At 37.0% G+C, this 23837-nt stretch overlaps 1 protein-coding gene across 2 annotated transcripts in view; it reads left to right on the forward strand.

Annotated features, from left to right (window-relative positions):
• The first annotated feature begins 2211 nt into the window (after nt 1–2211).
• The window catches only part of LOC149283296 (collagen alpha-1(XI) chain-like), an 83623-nt gene continuing 61997 nt past the window's right edge, over nt 2212–23837 (forward strand). For both annotated transcript variants that reach the window (XM_089497743.1, XM_089497744.1), the window contains exons 1-4: nt 2212–2320; nt 15575–15742; nt 17375–17588; nt 21503–21665. In XM_089497743.1, the coding sequence (XP_089353869.1) occupies nt 2212–2320; nt 15575–15742; nt 17375–17588; nt 21503–21665 (654 nt within the window). The remainder of the gene's footprint in view (nt 2321–15574; nt 15743–17374; nt 17589–21502; nt 21666–23837) is intronic.

Raw genomic sequence — 23837 nt, forward strand, 5'->3', positions numbered from 1 at the left:
GGTTATTTGACTTTGCATCAGATTTTTTATATAAACCCCATAGGCATAGCATTGGTGAGGACACCTGTAATCAGAAGGCAGTGACAGCATGCACAGGTTTGTGGCTCATCAAGTCAAGGTGATACCTTTATTGGCTAAGTAGAATTAGAGTGCAAGCTTTTTAGACAACATAGGTCTCCTCTCTAGGTGTGTTACAAGATTAAAGCTCAAATCAACTTTGTAACATGCCTGAAGTAGAGGCCTATGTGGTCTTCAAAGCTTGCACTCTACTCTGTTCTAAAGGTATCACTTTGACTCTGTTTCCTGTATTTCCATAGCTAACACAGTGCCACTGTCTGCTTGTATCAACATATTACGGAGAAAGTAGAGACTCTCTCTGTAATAGGGATTCCTCTCTGGGTAAGTGTTGGGGGTGCTATGTGCATGTTAACCCCTTAGCTTTAGGTATTTGGGTTTTTAACCAATTTACATCATTGTGTATATATATATATATATATATATATATATATATATATATATATATATATTAACCCTTTTCCTTTTTTTCGGTTGATTGTTAATCCCTTGTTTGCAAATGCAGTCTGTCTGTTGGATTATTAACCCTTTCCTTGCAATTCCTTCATGGTTTATTTTCTTAACCCCTCATAGTGTGTGTGTGTGTGGCTGAAATATCAGATTGTTTTAAGCATTTGAATGTATATTTTGTGTGTTAACCCCTTAACTTTTGTGTAAGTGTTAACCCTTGTCTCCAATAACCATGTGCGGTGCAACGAGAAACCTAGCTAAATGTACTGTATAACTTTGCACCTTTTCATTCATTGAACGTCATTAATGCCGCTCACTTCCAGTCTTTTGCTTTTTAAAAGCAGAGCACAATAAATAATAATATTTATAATAAATAAATAATAATAAATAACATAAATAAAGTGCAAATGAAACATAAATAATAAATTAAATGCACAGGATGTCCTGTATGTGTTGAAATGTATGTATATGGAATTGTTATAATATTGACCACAAAACAACTTAAAGGTGCTGTCCCACTTTGATTAATCATTATTGGAGCTATATTAATCTTAGCAGACCCGTGCTTTTATTATATCCTTTTATATATTACTCACATAAAAAAACACAAACGTTTTAGATGTTTTGTCATTTTATATGCAACAAACTATGGGTGCGTTCTTTGCATCATGTGACAATTAAGCATTCATGCAAAATAAAAAGGAGCAAGGCAAAATTTTATAAGACTATGGAATTATGTCTGTGAAAGTTTTGGGAATTCAAGAATACTAGGAGTGAGGTCTGTAAAATAGAAATTAGTTATTATTATTTATTGTTTTATATAGCACCATCATATTCTGTAGTGCTGTACAATAAAACTTAAATTCAGTAGGTGGAATAGCAGTGTTAAAATATGCATATACATTTGCAGATAAATATTTAAGTGCTGCGCCCACTACTGCTTCAAAGTGGGATCCTAAGGGTTATGTAGATGTGGGTGATAGGATTTGTGCTTCCCATGACACACAAGACAGTATGTGGGTTACATGCTGCATCCACAAGTGACAATTGAATGATATCCTGACACAGCAGTTAAGGGGGGTGCTCCATCTCCAGCACCAGCAGAAGTCCAGTGAGATTTCAAGATGATCCGCTGATAAGAGCATTGCTGAGACAGGTCGGGACCGGGACACTGCATAGGAGAACCAGCAGCCAGTGTGAAGCTGTCAACCTCTCCTGCCATTCCTTTCATTCCCAAACTGCTGCACAAATATAGCAGAAGCCCACTATTTTGGGAGGGTGGGAGAGGGGGCCGGACCAACCTGGAGACAGACTTTTCTTTGGGGAGGGTCGTGGATTTTTGGAATCTGCATACTATTTGCTGGCTGTGAAAGGCTTAAAGATCCAGTAGTGGGGTCTTAGCCCAGCCCTCTGACGGTGGGACTTTAGGAGGAGAGAGAGAGCTTTGCATTTTCATTAAAGCCCACAAACCTTCTTCAGTCTGTAGGCAGGGGACTGGGGAGGAACACATCTCAGCAGGGCAAAGGAGAAGAAAAAGCCACCAAAGCCCCCCTCCCCCTGAGAGACTTTGGGTTTCTTCCTCCTTATGGCTGTGTAGTGATCACCTCCCGGACTATTGGAAGGAGTTGGTGCTGTAGATTGAATCCTGAGGTTTCTTATCTTCTGGGGGGTTCCCAGTTGTTGGAGATGTGGAGCACAAGGTGGAAAACGAAACGGAGGTTGTGGGATTCGTCCCTCAGCTCCCTCACTCTCATCACTTTGACTTTCCTTCTCCAAGCTGCAGAGGTCAGAGGAGGTAAGAGAAAAAAAAATGTAACTAATGAGGCAGAGGGGGTTCTAACCTCCAGCTTAAGCCCCAGACAATCTCTCACAAAGAAAGAAAAAATATTATTGATCAGGATAGCACTCTACTACCCAACTTTATTTTCATGTTGATGGCAAGAGCAATTCTGGTAGTCTTCATCATTTTCCCTGCTCACTATGAATTTTGTCATAATGTTTGAAAAGAAAAGATGTTAAGGGGTTAGATCAGGGAAATGTATTACTGTTTTTTAATAGCTGTATGGATAAGTTTCAGGTATTCTGATTGCAAAAAAACGTCCTGCAGCTTTAGGTGATGCTTCACAAAGCACAGAACTTTGAGAAGATGCTGGTTCCTTGGTGAAGGCTACCTGGGAGGTAGGCATTGGAGGTGATGTCTTCCTCCTACGACCTGTGGTCCGTTAGGTGTCTGTGGACAGGGCTAGAAGGGTGGAATGTCTTCAAATGCTCCCTCTGTGCTTGGAATTCCTCCACCCCCAGGGGATGTCACATTCAGACAAGTCTATGGGAGGGGTGGGCCAAGACGCACAGACCCCCTCCACCTTCCCTATGGAACCCTAAGGCAAACTATTATCCCTTAAAAGCAAAGAGTAAATCATGGAAACACCATCTGATGGAAAGGAGAACAGTGCATTGATAAAAATATCAGGAGACAAATTTTAACTAATTCTCAGATTACTTCAAGTGCTGATTATTTTATATACATTTAATTTCAATGTAATTATTTTTAACTACTCATGATATTATTAGTTAAATGTAGTATTTGTTTAACTTGATGTTTTGCTACTCCCAGTTATTACTAATGGATGCTCAATGTCTCCAATAAAGGTTAAATAAGGAGAAGTATAGTAAACTGAGAAATATATCTAGAGTAAAACCATATGGAATATGATCCCGTATTGGGATTCATTAACTTAAACCAATATTTTGGGGGAAAACACAACTGGGCAACTTGTCTCCAAGGATATAACCCTAGCAGTTATGTAGCTTTGGCTTGGAAGCCTCGTGAATAGTCTGAAGGACCACTTGTGTGGCTGTTAGTTTTGGAGTCTCTATATGAGCTAAATAATGTGCTTTTGTGCACACCAGGATCAGAAACAGTGACCACCATATTCCATTCTAATGGGGTACAGTATCTCAGTTTCTTTAGAAAGAGCTTCTGTATACCAGACCTTATTTAGACCTTATGTAGTAGTGGGCAAAGCATGCTATGTATTTTTATGAGTGCTGTTATATGGCCGGTTCTGTGGGTAGCATATATGTCAGGCTTTGTGTAGGAGTTATGTTTAGCTTGCAGTGCTCTTCAGTTGGTCATGATGTGTGCCAGGCACAATGTAGAATTGGTTGCTATATCTCTGACTTTGGGTAGTTGGGAGTATTGTGGCATAATATAGGTGTTGTTAGCCAAGCTTTGTGCAGTAATGGGTTAGTGAATGCCAGGTCTCATGGTTGTTGTTAGTTGAAGGCTACCATGTGCCATGAGGTATAAACTTGATCCTTCACTAATGTGCAGTAGTCTATGGGGCAATCCACAGTGTTAGCCAAGAGAAGGGGCAGTTTATGCAATAGCCTATGTGCAAGTATATACCATAACCTATGTATGGTCTTATGTATAGCTACACTCTACTGTATGGGGCCGTCTCTTATAATCATTTGTAGCTGGCTTTATGGAGACATTAGTTGGAGATTATTCCTGGCAAACACCTCCTAGTAGCTGTCTGGTTACTTTGGGTCAATGGAAATATTGAGATAATAAATCCATGCATGTATGTCTCTGTGGAGTAAAGTGGGACTGTAAGTGGCAGACAGTTTAGTACTGCAGGGAAACTATTAAAATAACTTATTTTATACAGCACCAGCAAGTTATAGAGTGCTTTACAAAATGCAGAGATAAGGGAACTGTTTGCATATTGCCCTCTTCTGGTCTTTTAAATTCACTAAAGCACCAACAAAGGTGAACTAAGGATTCTTTATACTACTGAAAGTGAAGAAACTCCTCTGAACTGAGTGTGACAAGGACATTTCTGTGCTCTTCATGAATGCCAACTGCATATTGCAGGAGGACTAACATACCTTCAGCATAGAGCATTCTTTGTATACAGTGCTGCTTATATAACCAACATGGTAATTAAGCAGAATCTCACTGCTTTCTTAAACTTGTACCAAAGCTGAAACAGTTTACGCATTCCTTAATTCATTGAAAATATTAGCGCTTTTTATTTTGTAAAACTGATTTATTAGATAATCCATAAAGTGATGTGAATATTCCAGGGTTTTCCCACACTGTAGTAATTCAATACTAATTATAAGTAGTGTCAATTATTAAAAGTATGCATAAAAAAAAATATTTTTAAAATGTATATGTATATTTTTGGATACTGTATGTACACGCACACATGAGAAATGAATCATTTCCTTTTGACTGCTACTTTTAGAAACTTCCCTGGATTGTTGAGTGGATAATTGTATGTTAGGAGTTGGTAAGAGAGGCAGAATTGCAAAGACACTGAAATAAATACTCACATTGCCATTAAATCAGTTCCTTCAAGAAATTGCTTTGAGACAAAAGTTAAAGGTGTCTGTTTTTTCTTTTTGATCAAACCTGCATAGAATTGAAGACTCTTATAGTTTTATCTGTTTTTCTACAGATTATGTTAAAGTAATGTTCTCTTTTGGGGGGAAAAAAGATGCAGTTTTTTGGCAGTATGAAGGGTATGCTGGTTAACCATTTCACTGCCAGATTGGCCAGTTACACATTTTCTTACCTCATTCAAATTCAATCTGGATGAAACTGTAGAACAATGTGACTTTAATCACTGGCATCTGGTACGGTTATTTTCCAAAGTTATTTTACTCACCAGAAATGAAAAAAAAAAAAAAAGCATCAGCCATTTAGCATCAAGGGCCCCAACTCATATTTGAGATACTTTTTAGTGTTATTAAATGTATTTACGTGAAAAGTAAATTTTTTCATCGCTAAAAAGTTGGTAAAGTACTTCTGAGCTAAAACTGGAATACCAAGCAGCATGCATTAGGGCCCCTTAGGGTCCCAGACATGCGGAGGCAGGTATTATATATCACCATTCAAAGTAATATATATATATATATTATATGTACAAATAGTATGGGTTTGAATGTGCTTTGGAGTATACAAGGGTTTATTCATAAAGGAAATCCCCGGTGGCATTCGCACAAATGAAAAAGATATCATCCTTTTTATGAAGAAGAAAAATTATTTTAGAAATACTTGTATAAGCTGAGAAATGCAGTGGGAGCCAGAAAATATTTAAAAATTTTATTTTATACACATGAATGCGCTTATTACACTGTAGTTCAAACTTAAAATCTGCCTCTTTTACAGAGGTTTAATATAGGTTAAATAAGACAAATGGTGAAGTGTCTATTATAAATACTGTGGCTTTGAATAACATGGTTTTGAAATATATGGAATGTTTTCAAGTTTTATTCCTACCTACACTAGGCATTTTAACACAGTAAGGTTTCCAAATACCGTTGTAGAATTACCAGAACTGTACTTTGAATAAAAAAAAAACCTCCAAACAGAAAATGTAAAAAAAATGTAAGTTTGACTATCACACACAAATGGTACTTTGTTTCATGGGAATGAATCAGATCGGAATGAAACAAAATGATGAAATAAACTTCTGTCCAACGAAGAAAGGTTGGTAGCTAGGGAGTTTGAGTTGAATAGAGTCCCAAGGATCAGCAGGTGAAATGGTTCGACTGTCTGAGGAATAGACACTCAAGGTTTGCTAAGAAAACAGAATTAACAGGGCATGGCTTTCTCCTCTGCCTGTCTCCCCTTTCATGGCTCTGGGGCGTGCTTAAGACTCCTTGCACCTCTGACTTGTAGCTGACACAGAGGTATGAATGCTATGTGGGTTTTTAGAATGTCCCTTTGAGCTGAATTCTCAGTGAAGTCCATTGATGGCAGAGCAGATAAAGCATTCTTCATTTAGTTGGGGAAAAAAGAGCGCTCTCTCTTTTTTTCCCCAGTAGTTTCAGGAAAATTGACAGCTTCATGGGAGAGTCTCTTCTAGTTTATCAGTGTTTTATGAGCCTGTCTGAGCTACTGAGAAATATCCCTGACTTGGTCACTGCACAAAGCTGCTCAGATCTGTTCTTTAATGACTTTTCAGTATGGGTAACATTTGCCCAACAGACGTTTAGATTGAAGGAAACCACCAGGTGTGACAGACCCCACAAACCCTAACTTCACACGATGACAGATTCCCATTGGAATATCATGTGTCGGAGATTCCAATAGACAATAGTTTTATTAATAGTCCTATAAAATTTTATATTATTTCATAATTTTAGATACAGCCCATTATTCCTTGGTTTGCTCATAAAAAAAGTTTTATTTTTTTTAAAAAAGAGATACCTTGTAAAACCAATGATATAATTCTGTAGAGTATACATTTTTTATGCAGATGGAGAAAGTGACATATTTTTTGGTCCTCGTGCAGTTTGAAGGCCCAGGGCATAGGAACTTCGGGGTTGACAGATATACCCCACCTTCCCTTATTACCCCAGAACTAGAACTAGCAGCTTCTTTACCAAGATTAAGAACAGATACATCAGATGTATGGCCATCCTCATAACCCCTATTCTTCATCCATCATGCTTTGTAATTGTCTATAATGTCATTTAATAACTAATTTAATATTTTAATTTTTAAGAAATAAGATACAAGCATCAATCACAGCTTTGATGTATGTATATTATAATGCAATTCTATGAATAATCAACATTTAATGGCACTATAAAATTAGTGGTAATTATATGTTCAGCATATCTACATTCAATATTAGATACCATGATTTACAAACAATTACCATTGCAATCGCCATGACAAACAATGGAACGATTGTTTTTTATGGATTCCTTATTTTTAGAATGTTATGAATAAGGTAGAAAGTCTTTACTGTGTCTCATGTTTGTCCATCTGGCTATTTGCTGGTGGTAGCCAACAAAGCCTAGGCCACTGACACGTGAAAAGAAAGAGAGAAAGTAAACACATGTTGTCTCAGCCTGTCTCGGGAGGCACTAAGTAATCACCTACTGTGAGGAAGATTTAGGTTCACACAATAATTCATTCAAAATGTGTTTTGTAAGGGCCATTGCCTTGATGTAAAAGCCTCCCTGTGAGGTTCACCCATCCACTGTGGTTGGACATCCGTCATTGAAATGATTAACAACACATGAGCTATGTAACTTCATCAGTACTCCCCCAAAGGAACTTCTCTTAAGCCAATATTAAGACTTTTGGGAAACATATATCTCAAACTGTTCTGTATATGTCACATACAGTAAAGACCAAATCCAGCCATCTGTGTCAATTTGGGAGCAGTATATTCTTTTTTTATAACAATCTGCTCTGGCTTAGTATATTTAGGATTTGTCCCTAGATGTGAATCTTTAGAGTCAAATATATGTCACAACATATCCAAATACATTTAAACAGGCTCTATTATGTGTTGTGTGCTATAACACGTATGATGTATCTGGTAATTCCATGGATTCGCCCCAGAGACTTTGGGTATAGTAGCTGATTGCCAGGCCGCAAACACTGGGTACATTGACTCTTTTCTCCAACTGTGTTGTCTATATTGTCTTTTGAAAAATAGATAAGCATTGGTCATTAATTCATCATATGAACTTATATAAATTGATTGTATAAAAAAATAATACAAATTATAATGTACTTCTTGCAATATTCAGAAGCAGACAGTAATAGAGGTGGGAAGAAGTCAGATCTGGTCTAGCACTTGTATTTATTATTTTGAGAAGCAATTACTAATAAAAATAATCACTACAGAATATTTCACCTTAAAATATGAGTTATACCTCCAATAATTGGAAATGTGGTTTATTAAAATGAGTAGGCAACTGATCACCATGGATAGTGGAGGTTGGTTCTGGTAGCTGCAGACATCTTCATCCCAGCAGGAGAGAAGAAATTCCCATATGCCCCAAGGTTTGACAAGAAAACTTGGATCCCTACTCTGACAAGGGGAAGGGGCTAAAGTGAGTATGTATATCTTTTACCTCCAGAAGCCAATAGATGCCCCAAACCATAAGACCATCAGGACTAACCTGGTAGCCTAGATTGTTACTTTAACAGCAGAAAAATTAAAAAAATACAATATGAAGTCATTTACTCCCCTTTTCCAACTTCCACTATAATTATATGGTCTATTTTTCCATTTGTACTAATAAATACATTTTATTGGCGCGTGTGTTCAAGATATTTGAGAATGCTTTCTTAAAAAAAGTACTTTTTTTATTGTCTCTGTGCTCAATGCCAGATTTTAGTAAGCATGAAATTAAAAAAGTGGGTTTAATTTAGAGCAAAACACATTTATAGTAGATTGTTAAATAGCAAATTAGACAGAATAAACAAAATATTCTGTGGCTTATAATCAAAGCTTCACTAAGCATACTGTAAATGAGATTATTTTTCCAAACATGTCCAAATTTAAGGGTACTTATAGTTGAGCCATTGGGGTATTTAGTAAACCCTCCTCAATGTTTAGTGTTTAGGAGTAAAGTTCTGTACATCAGTTTACATCAGTAACTACTGTACAGTATATTAGTCAATAATGGGCTGGAAGACATAAATTGACAGAGGCATGGCCGGTAGCTTTGTCTAAGTTACATGACAAGGGCACAAAATGATGCTGGTATCAGACTGATCCATAGATAAGTTCTGTTACTCAATACCGTACCGTCAATTGCTTCCTAGCAATCGGGAAAGGTGTGCATAGTGATGATAATCTCAAATCCTAGACAATACATTAAATTGAGGTGTTCTAGCTAGAAGTGTGCGATGCCCAATGAAAGCCTATTTGAATATATTTGAACTCTTTCATTTACGTAGTCTTTTACTATCCAAGGCATTCTAACTTTGCCTTCCGTTAACCAATCCTGTGCCTTATATACTTGCTGTTTTATCGTGTTATCCTTATTAGTCCATATGACATCACAACATTATAATCAGCAGTCAGCCATGAAGACATCGTATATGGTAAAACTGCTTAGTGACATTCAAAAATGGCTTGATTGCAACCATACTGTAGACACTTCAATAGAGTATTGTGTAAATGCATGTTTTATGGATTATTTTGTTCAAGCCGCCAGATCTGAAATTAGTTTTAGGATAAAACCTTTAGTTTCCTTTAGTTTTCTTCCTAAGAAAGGTAGCCCGACAGCTTTCATAGCAGCATCCAATCAAATTTCCATGGCATGATTCCATGCGCATGAGAAGCTGTGATGTCAGTATTACGGACACATAACAGCGACACAACGGCTATAATTATTGGGAGGGCGGGCAGCCATGCAGATCTTTTTTTACTGTATTTTTGGGGCAAAAAAGCCTGTAAATGTATTCTAATCTTTCACCTTGTCATAGACTTGTTGCTCCTTTGTATTAACAGCTGTTTACTCCCCCAGCCTTTAAAAGGTTTTCTAATTTTGTTCAGCTGCATCACACCGTCCTTTCTCTGGTCCCATTTTTGCACCACTTTTGGTGGCTTGAAGCAGAAAGGGCCCATTGAAATCAGCAGAAGCTCCTTATGTGCATGCGCACAAGGAGTCTAGTTAGGTCCATTGGTGGCAGTGAGTATAGCATGTGTGTGCAGTGACAAGCAGAAGATTTAAAGGGGACATATATGTTAAACTGCACCTGATGGCAGTAGTGTTCCTCTAAAAAACACAATTTTGTGTACCTTATTACAAAATCAATGCAATTGCCAATGCACCAATATATGCTACCATACTGATGATAATTCAAAAACAACTAATAATATTTTTGTAAATACTTGAGGTCAACCTTTGTGCTCTGTTGTCTACATTAATAATGTGCATATTGTATTGATGTCTAAGATTTTTTTTTCACAAAGAAGGAGTAGATAAATGGAACCTTCCAGCAGAAGTAGCACAGGTTAATAGAGGGAGGGACTATTCTATGTTTCTATGTTTTGCAATTGAGATACAGTTATAGCCAAACGAAACAGAATAGATTATTTTAAAATGTCTGTATGGGTTATAGTCACAGAACATTTATGCTTAACCTTACATTGGGCTTCTATATCTCCTGATTGGGGCACCTTGGATCAACAGGTGTCTTGATCAGCAAGAAAGACTATCTCTACTAGACATGAGTTTTAGAGTGAGTTGGGCACTGGTAAGATTGGTAACAATGTCACTTCTGTTAACTTTGATATTGTTTCTCCAGAAATCCGTAATCATAGATGCTTTCTGGAGATGGTTAAAAAAAGACCACATTTGTGTTCTTCTCTTTTGAAGAACCAGAGCTAAGATTTACACATGGGAGCAGCTTCATGCTTGAAATAAATGTTTTTTTCCCCTCATCTGTCAGATAATTTATTGGAACAGTGAGACGTGTTTGAACAAGTCATTTTATCCTGAAAGTATCCATCTTATTTACCTCCAGGCACAATGTTCAGTTCTAAAAACTTCTAAAAAAGTGGTGGACAAAACAGGTTATTCACAACCTGTGCTTTGAAGTGGGATAATCTCAGTACTCGTCAGGATTATTTTGCAGCGACATGTAGCAATCAAATAGTATCTTGTATAAATTAAGAGTTAGAATAGATGTAAGAACAGAAATATTAATGGAAATTAAGACTTGGCATGGACAGCATCTGTTAATGTATCTGTAGTAGATGGTGGGTTTATTCAATAAACGTGTATAGATGAGATGAAGAAGTTAAGTTGGCCCATCATAATGCATAGTTTAGTGACAAGATGAAATGTTTCAACTCATCTGCAATTTACTGCTAGCATTTTAGCATCACAGGAGCCGTACATCTGTTGGCAGTATGTAGATAGAACGTTCGCTAGCTTCTGACAATATTTCTTCTGATGTGTGAGATGATGTTTAAAAAATGAGGGCTTAAATGTAAAGGGGTACAAATGGGAGCAGGAGGAAGGCAGAGCTAGTACACAAATCGAGAAAACCTTTTGCTAATTCCCATGCGTTCTTTTCTGAGCTCTCGGGAATGATAGACCACAGTGGCCAGAATGCATGATGAACATTTGGAACTGTTTTAATATATTAATATTAAAGAGGACTCACCCTAAACACCTCTGACGCTGAAGAAACCCATTAAAAAATGTGAGAGTTTGCCTCAAATATGAAGGTTGACTGATGATTGACAGCTGTATTTAGAAAGAGTTATTACTGAGATAGTGCCTTTTTGGGTTTCAATGAGTAGCAGAGGGCATGGTGACCACATTGGTCATGTTCTCCAGGACACATATAATGTATGCATATTACTGACCAGCCCAGATAAAACGTTGCTCTACGCTATGTGGGATGCATACACTTACCTGGGCTGGTCAGCATTATGTATAAATGATATGTGTCCTGGAAAACATGGCCAATGTGGTCACCCTACAAAAGGTCTTTAAGCTGTTTGGAGTGAACATGGTGCCAATGATCTCTCTGGGAACAAATATATTTTCTTTAGAAGCCGCTCATTCTGGACACAGCACTAAGTTTACTGTACAAACACTCTGGCACAGGATAAAGAAATAACCTCTCCCTCTCTTGGTCTCCAGCTGCTTGTCCAGCATATCAAACACTTATTGCTAAGCTCCTGCAGTGTCATTTCTGAAAGCAGCCGAATAAAGAAAGAGACAGTGACCTGTAGCACGTTAGAACTGATTTGGAGAACAAGAGAACTCTTTCTACTTCTGTAGTTTACAATGTGAAGATAAATAATATATTTTATCAGTTTTATTATACAACAGATCACATAGATTTATAAATAAATGATACAATAATATTACAATAGTTTGCTGCTATCTATATCATCAGCCAAAATGCTGTATAAATTATACCAGTAGAAATAAGACAATTAATAAATCCCATTTTCTGTAATAAGAACATGTAGCAACTTAATTCTCTATGGTTTAGGCCAAACGGTAATACTAGTAACTTTTAAGTTTGGGAGGAAGCTCGATATATACTACACTACACAATAGAACAAACACATAATATAGGTTAAGATTCCAGATATGCTTTTAACAACGCACTGTAAAAACCCACAGAGAAAGAACAGGAAGGTGTAAAATGTTACTTATAATGTTGATACATTCCAGGAGAAACTAGTGGCCATTTGGGGAATTACAAGTAAAAAAAAATATACCGTACATGAAATCAATTCTGCAGAAGCGACACATTTCAATGGCTGGTCACAACGACATAATATCCAGCATTTCCAGGGGCGCCATGGCTCTGAAAAGTGAAATCTTAGCCTCCAGCTACCTTCCCTGCATCAGCAAGTGGCTATGATTATGTGAATGACAAACAATCTGGGCATGTAAGGGAGACCTGGTGAAAAATTGTAAAAATAGTGTAATCAATGAAATGTTACAACCGATGGCTCCTGTGCATTAGAGTTTCTATTCATACATACCCCAAAATATATCTCAATATGCTAAATTAAATTGCAGTATAACAGATTACATGCATTAATAGGACAGTTGTGCTTTAGGCAAGCACAATCTCATGTTTAGCTTGTGTGACTGCCCCAGTAAAAGTTATGACAGTTGGGAACTGTGCATTGTTTTAGTGAAATTTGGCAAACGGTCTCATAGCAGTATATTAATTTCCACTCCCCTAAAACATCATATAAATCAGCCCATGACCCATGCACTCAGAACAAATAGACTGTTATTTATTAGGGGTCACGGGCTATTTAAAGGGCATCACAACAAGATCACCTCTTACAGATCTGTGTACAACTCACTTTAAACTCACGCAGGTCAGAAGGCCAGACTCCACATCTAAAATAAATTAGTAATGCTTTTTAGACAAAAAGATTTGTCTTTGTTATAAATGAAGCGCATTGTTCCGCTTGATGTTATGGGGAAATAATGCTTACTGTTGAAAAACACATTAGGGTCAAGCAGAGCTAAGTCTGGAAGTCTGGATCTAGATTCATACAAACAGATTCTTTGTATTCCGCACTTTAAGAATGGCATTCAAATTGTGGTGTCAAATATTTTGTCCTATTTTCCTATATTAATAATAAATAGCCCTTCTCTTAGTAATGCTTTGCAAACACATCTGGCACTTTTAAGGTTAAACATGCCAGGGCCATTAGTACGTTTAAATATGCCATCGCCATGATCTTGCTTGCCAACGTCAGGATGGATAATGGGGGAAAACCAGGGAGCCTTCCAATAGGCGTTTCAGCTAGACACGCTGGCACAGAATGCGAAGCCTGCTAATGAGCCATAATAAGCATATTAGTTAGTTCCGCTTCAATGAGAAGTAACTAAAGATGGCAACATGTTTGTCCCAAAATAAGACAGTCCTTCCAAATCCAGGGCACATGGGCACTATTATACAGAACTCATCCTAGTAGCAAATATTTTTTTTCTTGAATGATTTAACCATTGTTTGACATCTCTGTCATTCTTCTTTTTAGTGTTACTATTGCTAGCTCCTTCCAATGGACCTTTTTGAAATGGCCTATGTGAATAAGATAATAACTGTTGGTGAAATAGGTTTTCTTATTTTTCTAATTATTCTGGTTGTATGCAAATATTATCATGGGGCAATATTTTGGCCAAAATGTTAAGTATGGTGTCATTAAAATGTAGAGAGGCCAAAAATCTATACATCAGGAACAATCCAACAATTATTTAATGCTTGTTAAATCAAAAGTCTATATGTCCCACACACAATGTTCCAAACCGGAATGGAAATAGTTAAAATTTATAAATGCTTCAGTTAACCGTTTTAGTGCTGACCTGCTCCTTACTGTAAGTCATTGGTATGTAAAATCAAATCCCTAAATTCTTTGACATTTATCCGATCGCCAAAATAGAAAAAAAATCCGCTTTTCTGAATTTGTGATATTTTACTTAATTTCATACTGAAACATAAGCTGTGATTTTACTGTCTCCGCTTTAACGAGATAAGAAAAAAGAACCAATTTCAATCAGGGACACAATTTACTTTCGTGTCTGTAAAAACCTACTCCTAATATAACAGACTATTTCCATGATTTGATCGGAATAGGTTAATTTTACCTCCTGAAAAATGACATTGCAGACATAATTTCACAACCTTATTTAATTTTAAATGTAATTTTCTTTCCCATCTATGGGAAATAACATCTGATTTCTGTGAGGATAATGCTTTGTGAGCTGAGAAGACTGAAAATACTTTACTGCTGTAATATAATCTACGGCATTAAACGCACACACATTCATATAAAATAATATTTATATAGGCATATATTCCTTCATGTCTCCTTACCGGCATAAAATAGGAAAAGCTTAGGAATTATACTAACTCTTTTTTGTTTCAGTTTATAATATTTGGTCCCATTACCTTAAACTGGTTCTTTAGCACTCATCAATAAGTTTCCATACCACCCAAGTGTCTCTCTGTAGGAGGGACATTCCCTCATTGGAACCCTAATCCCTCTGTCCTTCTTTCTGCTCTTGCACACACCTGAAAAAAATCTCCCTCTATGGCCAATTTTAAATGTTGGGAGCAATGCATTTCGTTGCTGTCCTGTGTAAAATATAAGGTCAGGAAGCAATACCATACCTCTTATATACCACTCTTTAGGAGGGGCAGTTAAAGTTTGGGACACAACTCCCATTGTTGCCTTTTCCTCCTCTGATGTGCATCTTTACAAGGAGCTCAGAATGTTTGATGGGCATGAGTGTATAATGTATGCCAAAAGCATCATGGAAGTCAAAGTTCAATTATGGCTAGAGTGATGTCCAAGAGTAAGAGTTGGCTGTGCTACAATATAATAATATTTAACAGGGGGGTCTGGCACCACAAAGCCATGTGGCCCCCTTGTCCCTCTCACATTCACAAACACATTTATGCTAACACGCATTCACTTTCACATACACATTCTTGCACATTTACTCATGCTTTAACATACATACATACATACATACATACATACTTACTCCCTCACCCTTGCTCACCCCGCTTTATTTCTGGCTTTGACTGACATCGCACTGACCTGCTGCATTCCCACCACCAGTGGCCCAATCCAGGTCAGAGCGGGCCCCCTTGCCAGCCATTATCTGCTCTTGTATGTTAACAGTGTTCATTATAATACAGCTGGTATCAAGAGTGATTGTGAATTATTTTGCTTCGTCACCATCTCCTGACACTTTGTATTAATTTGTTTTCCAGCTGGACCAGTCGATGTACTCAGAGCATTAGAATTTAACAGTTCACCAGAAGGTGTGTCAAGAACAGCAGGGTTTTGCACGAACAGAAGGGCATCCAAAGGGGCAGACACAGCATACAGAGTCCAGAAACATGCCCAGCTTAGTGCTCCCACCAAGCAACTGTTCCCAGGTAAGTACTGCCGCTGGCATTTCTATTTCCACCTTTTTTTGCAGACTAACTTTTTTTTTTTGGTCACAAAATAAGAAATGAATGCTTTGGTCAGAGGTTTTTAAAGGAAGGTCTGAAAATACTGAGATTTTTGTTTAATTCTAAAAACAACACACACAAACATAACACGTACAGTTGTGCTGTCGGGTATAGTGTCACATATAATTATCACGTGGTATTGGACACACAAGGATAAACTGAGCTTTTGGTTTGAGGAGACTTAGTCTATTATTATATCAGTGAAATAGACACTCTTAGGAGCACAGGTTATCTTATTCCTTTTTGTGGTTTTCTATAACACAAATAACAAAGACCAAATTGCAGGGTGCACGCCAGAGGATTACACCACAGAGATTTTTTTTAATGAAAATAAACATTAGAAAAGTGAGGTCCCCCATAGGAAGTGAGATGTCATGACCCAAACTATGTGATTTCCAGATATTTTCTATTCAACTTGGGTACGACTCACAGATGTGTATATTACAAAAAAGGAATATATTACGTAGTTGGATTCCATTTTTGTTTTTGTGACGTCAATTTAATATTGACAATCATGAATTAGCCCACTGACCAAGTGATTATATAGTTAGTGCTTCCACGATCCTCTAATGAAAGAACTAATGGAAGACCATCAGACTTCAGAGGTGATTTACGCAATGGGGACATGGGCCACCATTAATAAGATCTATACATCTTTTTTTCTATGTTGGCTCTATAAAATATATCAACTACACCTTAAGACTCAACGTTCATATTTTATACGTACTGATGGGTCAGCCATAGGGTTCTGTGAGGAGGAGATTGCCATGCGGTGTGTCCTTAGAGCAGTAGTAGGCCCACAATTAAAAGCTTCTGAATTATGCCTGTGGGTACAACATGAGAGTACATATCACTGGCAGAAAACACCAACCCTTACAAAAATACATAGCTTGTCACAAAGTGTAACAAATAAACATCGACAATGTGATCATTAGCATCACAGTGTTTTTCTAGTGGGTTAAATCACATGCAACAGATTCCAGTTCATCTAAATAAACTTTGTATAATCCATGGATTGTTTCCTGAAACGAGGATTTGTGTTGCTTGATTTACTAATCATTCTGACAGGTCACTTTGAAATCCGTTCTGTGATTTTTTTTGCTGGCAGTATACAGTATGAGCACCGTAAAAAAAAAGAAACAAGTCCATTTAGTATCAACAAAAGTCTAGAGCAGGCCATATGTTGATGAATTCGTTTGCGAGGCCTACGTTTTAGAGTGTAAATACCAACATAAAATACTTTTTTATGACATTTAGAGAGTACAGTAAACCTGAGTTAAGGACCCCGTCTAATTCTGTCTGTGTTCAAGGCCAAGTTTTGAACTCGGGGCTCATTTTGGGCAAACTAGTCAGTAAACCTCTCTGTAGGCTTGTGTGCCAAACATAATTACATATTCTATAGAAAGGCAAAAGTAATACACAGTTTACACCAAATGGTTACGGACACTGTTCCCTTCAATGTAAAACAAATTAAAAGAAGTCATAGCTTGTATTTACGGGGGCTTTGTTTTAGAAAAAAAAAGCTGACACTTTCTGCCTCTTTTTTTCTTCCAGGAGGATCATTCCCAAAAGATTTCTCAATCCTGCTTACAGTCAAGCCAAAGAAAGGCCTGCAGACATTCATTCTGTCAATCTACAATGAACAGGGTGTACAACAATTGGGAGTGGAGGTCGGAAGGTCCCCCGTCTTCCTTTATGAAGATCAGCATGGAAAACCCACCCCTGAAGAATACCCCATTTTTAGCACTGTCAACATTGCAGACGGAAAGTAAGTAACTCATGTGGGTTTTCGTAATTGGTCATTGATTAGTAAATAGTTGAAATCCATATTAATACATTCATTTGTACACATACTTAGACAATTTAGCAGACAAAAAAACAATTGTGCTGCTGTTTCCTGCATCGTGGAAAGCTGGAGGTCCTGCTCTTTCTGGTGGGCAGGGCAAATTCCAACAGAATTTAAAACACTTGTATCATTTCTACGGTCTTGTTCATTTATAATGCTTTTCTGCTGGAGCAGCTGAAAAATGTAATATAGAAAAACATGTAGTATAGTAAATGTGCAAAACCAAGAAACGCCCGTTTATATAACAAGGAAAATACATTTTCTGTTAGTGATAAAGGAGGAGCTCCATGGACACATCAGGGTATGCATATATAAACAGATATAGGTGTGAGTGAATAAGAGTCAGTCTATAGCATTATTTCATTAGATACATACAAAGACAGGGGGCAACCATCAGGGGCCTTCATCAGGGCCATATTTCTCACTTAGCCATGTGTTGGTGGGGCTTAACTATATCGAACCCCATTCTTGCATATAATGTGCTACTCTACAAATCCCTGCTCTGTTCTCATCATGTATACCCTGATCATTTTATGAATATCTGTTTCAAAGCCTACTCCACAATGTACTAGGAATGTCCATAGCCTTTGACCCTAAGGCCACTTGTAAGATAAGCATGGTTCTGGCACTCATTGATATATAGATCTCCAGCAGAAAAAAAATCATATTCCAGATCATAGAAAGCTCCAATAAAAACATTTGCTTTGCATTTATTTTTGGAAGGTGTTTGCTCAAAGCTTAGATCCAAAGGAAACCAGTATTATAAATGCATGTAGCCACTCAAATCTTCTCCTTGTTTCATGACACTAGAAGAAGGCTGAGTAATTGTATGTTTTTGGTTTCGGACTTTATGGGATGGCTTGATATGCCAGTACGTCCTTGAGCTTCACTAGGATTAAAGGGCAAGTTGGCGCAAATATTCAGCTATTCTACCCAATATAAAAACATCCAAATTAAGGGTATTAATTTCATAACCCGATTTCTACCTTTTCTTTTTGAATAAGTTACAAATTCTCAGAGATTTGTGTAGACGTTATCCCCTCCAATGCTTGTACTTCTAAGTAGGTGTCTGAAGAGTCATCCTGAACTGTCATAACTATGAAAATAGTTACATTGTAGACACTATGTGCTGTCTGCAAAAAAACACTTACCCCAGAAATGACATAATACTTTTTTACAATATTTTTTTAATCCGGTTACATTGAAAATACATTATTTGCAATATTGAACTGATTTTTAATTATAAGCATTTGTCTAAGAAAAGACTTGGAATCAACCCGGAAAAAAACAACAAATCCTAACTGTAATCAGCCTGGACAAATGTGTCGTTCCTGCTGTTCACTAAAATAACCGTTTTCTTTACTATTTTGCTTGCTCTTTTGATTAAAAGTTGCTCTTGTGGCTTTGCCAGGAACCTCAGCTGTTCAAGATTCACACTCCATGTTTTATACGAGCTGTTGACTTTTGTTTGCTACTATTTTAGGACAGATGGGAAGATGTTTTGGAAACTTGTAAGTGTGAGACAGATATTAAACAAAGCTGAGATTATAGGTCATATGAACTGCTGCTGTCATAAGCCTCAAATCGCAGCCTTTCAGGGTCCAAAAACAGCTTAAGATCCATGGCACAAAAACAGGGTAAAGGCAATAAACCATAGAAGAGTTTCATTAGTAGATTGCCACCAATGCTGAACTTTTTTCACTGTATTGATTCCGGTAGACTAATTGGCATCCATTTGACCAACATGAGAAACATGTGTTTCTTTTTCTTTCTGGGTAGTGATTTATTCCTCATGTGAATGGGAATCGTCAGCTATATCTCCGGAAGTGTGCTGTGAGTTCAGCCCCTTAGATGAGACACCCATGAAAGAAATCTGAAAATGTTGGCAAATGTTACGGGGTGTTCACATATGCGTTTAGCCCAAGTCTTCCCCTTGGAATTTTACTCCAATAGTGTAAAGAGATCACTTTCTTTAGGCATTTCTACAAAACATGCTTTGCTTTAGGACAGCAAGAAGAACACCAGTTATAGAACTAAGACAGAGGGGCATGCATAGTGTCCAAGTAGACAAAAATATAACAAAATCTATACCCCTCTTCATAGTCTAGTCTTTTTCTTTAATGGTTTAATCATTATGATCTAACATTATGATCTAACATTATTATTTGCTTGTATTTTAATTGTTTTATTGTTTCTTGTAATGTCTTAGATTTATCATCTTTTGTTCCCTTAAATTCTCCAGGTATTTTTTGTTAGATTATCCTGAACATTCTTTTCTTGGTTTATATTGTAATTTTTCTAATATAGAATTATCATTAAATTATCCAAAACATTCCTTTATTGGTTAATATAGAACATTTTCTAATACAGTACAGTAAATGATAATAAATATTCTTCTATTGGTTTTTATTGTAATTTTTCTAATACAGTATATACAGTAAATTATCCTTAACGTTCTTCCTTTGGTTTAATTTGTAATTTACATACAGTAGATTTTCCTGAACATTCTAATGTCTGTCTCTACTGCTGTTTAAGTAAAATATTACTCTTAAATTGCCTGTCATACAGGGAGTATATAGTTGTTCACATGGCTTGATCACACTACATTAGTAATTGGATACAATATTTAAGTGAGCCAATATGTCAGTAAGTGAAAACAGATTCCAGAGAATCTCCCGACAGAAGCTTACATGAAATCCGCTATTCAAGTTATGCTGGGTTTTTTTTCCATCCCTAAATCTACAATTGTCTCAAACCCCTGGGGAGACTTGACTTACCTCTTTGCAAATATTAATCCAATATGCTTATCTTGATCTTCATAAATGACACTTTCCCATGGTGCTTTGTAACTGCACAGGGGGTGAATGCATGTTTTTTTTATTTACACACCATTTGTACTAGCCCCTGTAATGAATGCTTAGTACAACTGGATCAAGGTGACAAAATGTTAGATATGTTCCATGAGTTGTCCCCTCTCTTTCCAGAATCTTACACTTCCATATCATTCCATATACTTAAAAACAACTATGTAGCTATGTCTACAGACTAACACTAGACGTGGGTATATATATTAGCAATCAACTTGATGTCCCATGTCAAGTCACTCCTCTTGTATGCAAACTGAATGTGGATGTTCTAGATGTAACAATTTCCTTAGGTATTAATCTAGGTCACTCTTGCTGCCTTAAGGACACCTAACACTAATACTACAGTTCTAGTGGGCAAGTAAAATGTTTTTCCCCTAAAAAGTATCAAATTGAAGGTGCGTGCAGTAATAATTCTACAAAGTTCAAATTAGGTGACTTATTTGGCTATCTCGTAGAGGGTGAGGTACTTTAGCTACCCTTTCTGGGCATGACTTTCTTTTCACACGGAGTCATTATGCACTCCAAAAGCTGCCTACGTATTCATCTGCCAAGACACACTAAACTTACCATTCCATTAACTTATTTTACTGGCATAGAACGTGTTGGATAAAAAAGACATAATAAGGTAATTTATGAGATGATGTTTTACAGAAATTGTAGTGGATATAGTTAGAATAACACAGGTGAGAAAGTAATTGATTATGCTCTGGACCAATATAAAACCACCATGAAACAAAGGCAAGCATAGTGATGTAGGATTTTAGGGGTCCTAAAGTTGAAATATGATCTGAAACGCATAGATACATTTAATTGCATGTAAACCAATGACCATTATTGGTATATTTCAAGGGTCTGTCATTAAAATATGAATAAAAAAAAAATAAAAAAAAAATGAATATACAGACGCCTAAAAGTTAATTTGATGTTTCTCTCATCGATTTTCCTCTGTGACTCTTTTGCTTTAAACAGGTGGCACCGGATTGCGATCAGCGTGGAAAAGAAGACAGTCACGATGATTGTGGACTGCAAGAAGAAGACCACAAAGCCCCTACCCAGAAGTGACAAACCTATTGTGGATCCCACAGGCATCACTGTATTTGGGACTCGTATCCTAGATGAAGAGGTGTTTGAGGTAAGGACAAAGGGATATTTACTGCTTTCTTGGGCCAGACCCTATGATTTAATTGGCGTAAAAACCTTGAGGAACTCAACATCCAAGCATGTAGTTCTTCTGTCGTTTACTGGAGTACTTTCTAGAGTTTACTGTGCTTAACACAATCTTCCCTCACTTAGCAATCAGGTCAACCTGTGGCATTTTTATCATATACCATAATTATCACAGTCTTTACAAATTTTATCTTTACCTTTATAGTGAAGTCCGCCCTCTTCTTTTCTCTTATGGCACAATGTATAAATAATAATCTACGTCATAGGTTTTTTCTAACCTAAGCTTTTATTTCCCTCTCTTTTGGATATTTACTGAATGGCATAGACACAATTGTAGAGGAATGAAATAGTGGGATTGTAGAGAGAAGGGAAGTTAGAGGAAGATAAAAAATTGTGATGGAACAGAAAGTATATAAAAAAGAGCCCTGAGTGTAAGGGGGTTGGCCCAATGGGGCAAATGGTGGTCATTATGTCTGACATGAATAAATAGGGTTGTGGTGGGCCTGAAGGAAGGGCAGAATTTAAAAGAATGTTGAAAGGGAGGAGTATTAGAAATCCATGACCTGTTATATCAATCTGTCCTGCTGACGGTTGAGTGGTGTGGTTAATGCATGGATTAGCCAAGAAATAGTACGTGGACCTGTAAAAGAAGGTAAAAATGAAAGAAGACCATGTATTTATATAGCATGAACTGAGTTGAGAGTTGTGGTCAACTTTTAGGGAAACCAAAATTGTGTTTGTGTATACTATGGTTGTAGCTGAAATAATTGTGCCGAGAAGACCCAAGATTTCTTATACATTCTCTTTCTATACCTGTCTATTGCACACTTCATTTTTACTGGAAAAGTTTGCACACAGTATCATTATTTGCAAAAATCCCCCAAAATGATTTTAATTCACTAAATGTAAACCCCAACCCCCCCTAAACCTTGCATCACAGTTCCAAACAAATGTATTTGTCAGTGTAATAGACTGTTAATTTTCATTTCTAATGCAGTTTCACCAAATCATATCACCAGTGAAAAGAATTAATCTTACAAAAGACAGTGGGTTTCTCTTTTTATATGAAATGGGTACGGCTCATAAGTCACTGACTTCTAATTAGGTTCGGTAACCCAAGTAATTATGGTGCTTGTCATGGTGGGGCATTTAAGGAACGCTGCACAGACATCTGCATCTTACTTTATAATATTGCTGCAATCTGGGATCCAAATGCCTCCAGCCGGGTGTTTATAACAGAGATTTATGAGGTCTTACGTGGAAATTTCTGATTGTGGCGAAGCTTAAGAATTCAGTGGAGCTTCCAGATGGGACCCATTTCACACACACTGTGAAGGCAGCCGTCACAACTTGGTCTGACAATTACTCCTCAAAAGCAAAATTGAAATGACAAATACACATTCCCTACTTTTGGTTTTTTAGACCAATAACTACTCTTGTTTTAGCACAAAGCACTCATAATATACAGTGCCTAAGCCTCATTAGATTTTTTAAGTGCCTTGGGGTGGTGGTATGCATTAGAAAGCACCATATTGCCAACACCTTGTGTCACTCATGGGATAACCTGCCTGCCATGTATATTCCTGGCTATGACGAAGGTCTTGAAATGGTTAAATAGAGTGTATTATTCATGCCACTAGTGTGACAGCACTGAAATGGTGTAAAGGCCCATTCCATAATCTCTGGATAGTGCAGTAATATTAATGTGCAGTGAAACGGATTCACTCGTGAAAATTGATGTGGCAGATATCCCCTAGGTATATGATGCATTAAAATGTTATGATTGATTAGTTAATATTGTTTAAAACGTATTACTATGGTATGCTTCAGCAGTTTGATTACACAGGTAATACAGAGGAGATTTAATATACTCTGATAATTTATAGGGAGGTAGATTTATTTTCTTTGATTAACAGCATTATTTGCGATAGAGATTTACTGGTCCCTGTTCTCCCAGGCCATATTGTCCCATAAAACCAATCAAAGGAGATCCAGTACTCTATTAACAGAGGTCAGCCAGTAGTCATCACGATTTAGTTTTTTGTCATAAAGAACTCTTCTTAAATCAGTTTAAAACCTTCTCAATAAGATTGCGTCAATATAGAGTAAGGGGAGAGCCACCTTGCATCAGCTTAAT

Source organism: Sceloporus occidentalis, unplaced genomic scaffold (genome assembly GCF_023333645.1).
Source record: "Sceloporus occidentalis isolate IW3139 unplaced genomic scaffold, rSceOcc1.0.p SCAF_106, whole genome shotgun sequence".
In the NCBI taxonomy this organism is placed as follows: Eukaryota; Metazoa; Chordata; class Lepidosauria; order Squamata; family Phrynosomatidae; genus Sceloporus; species Sceloporus occidentalis.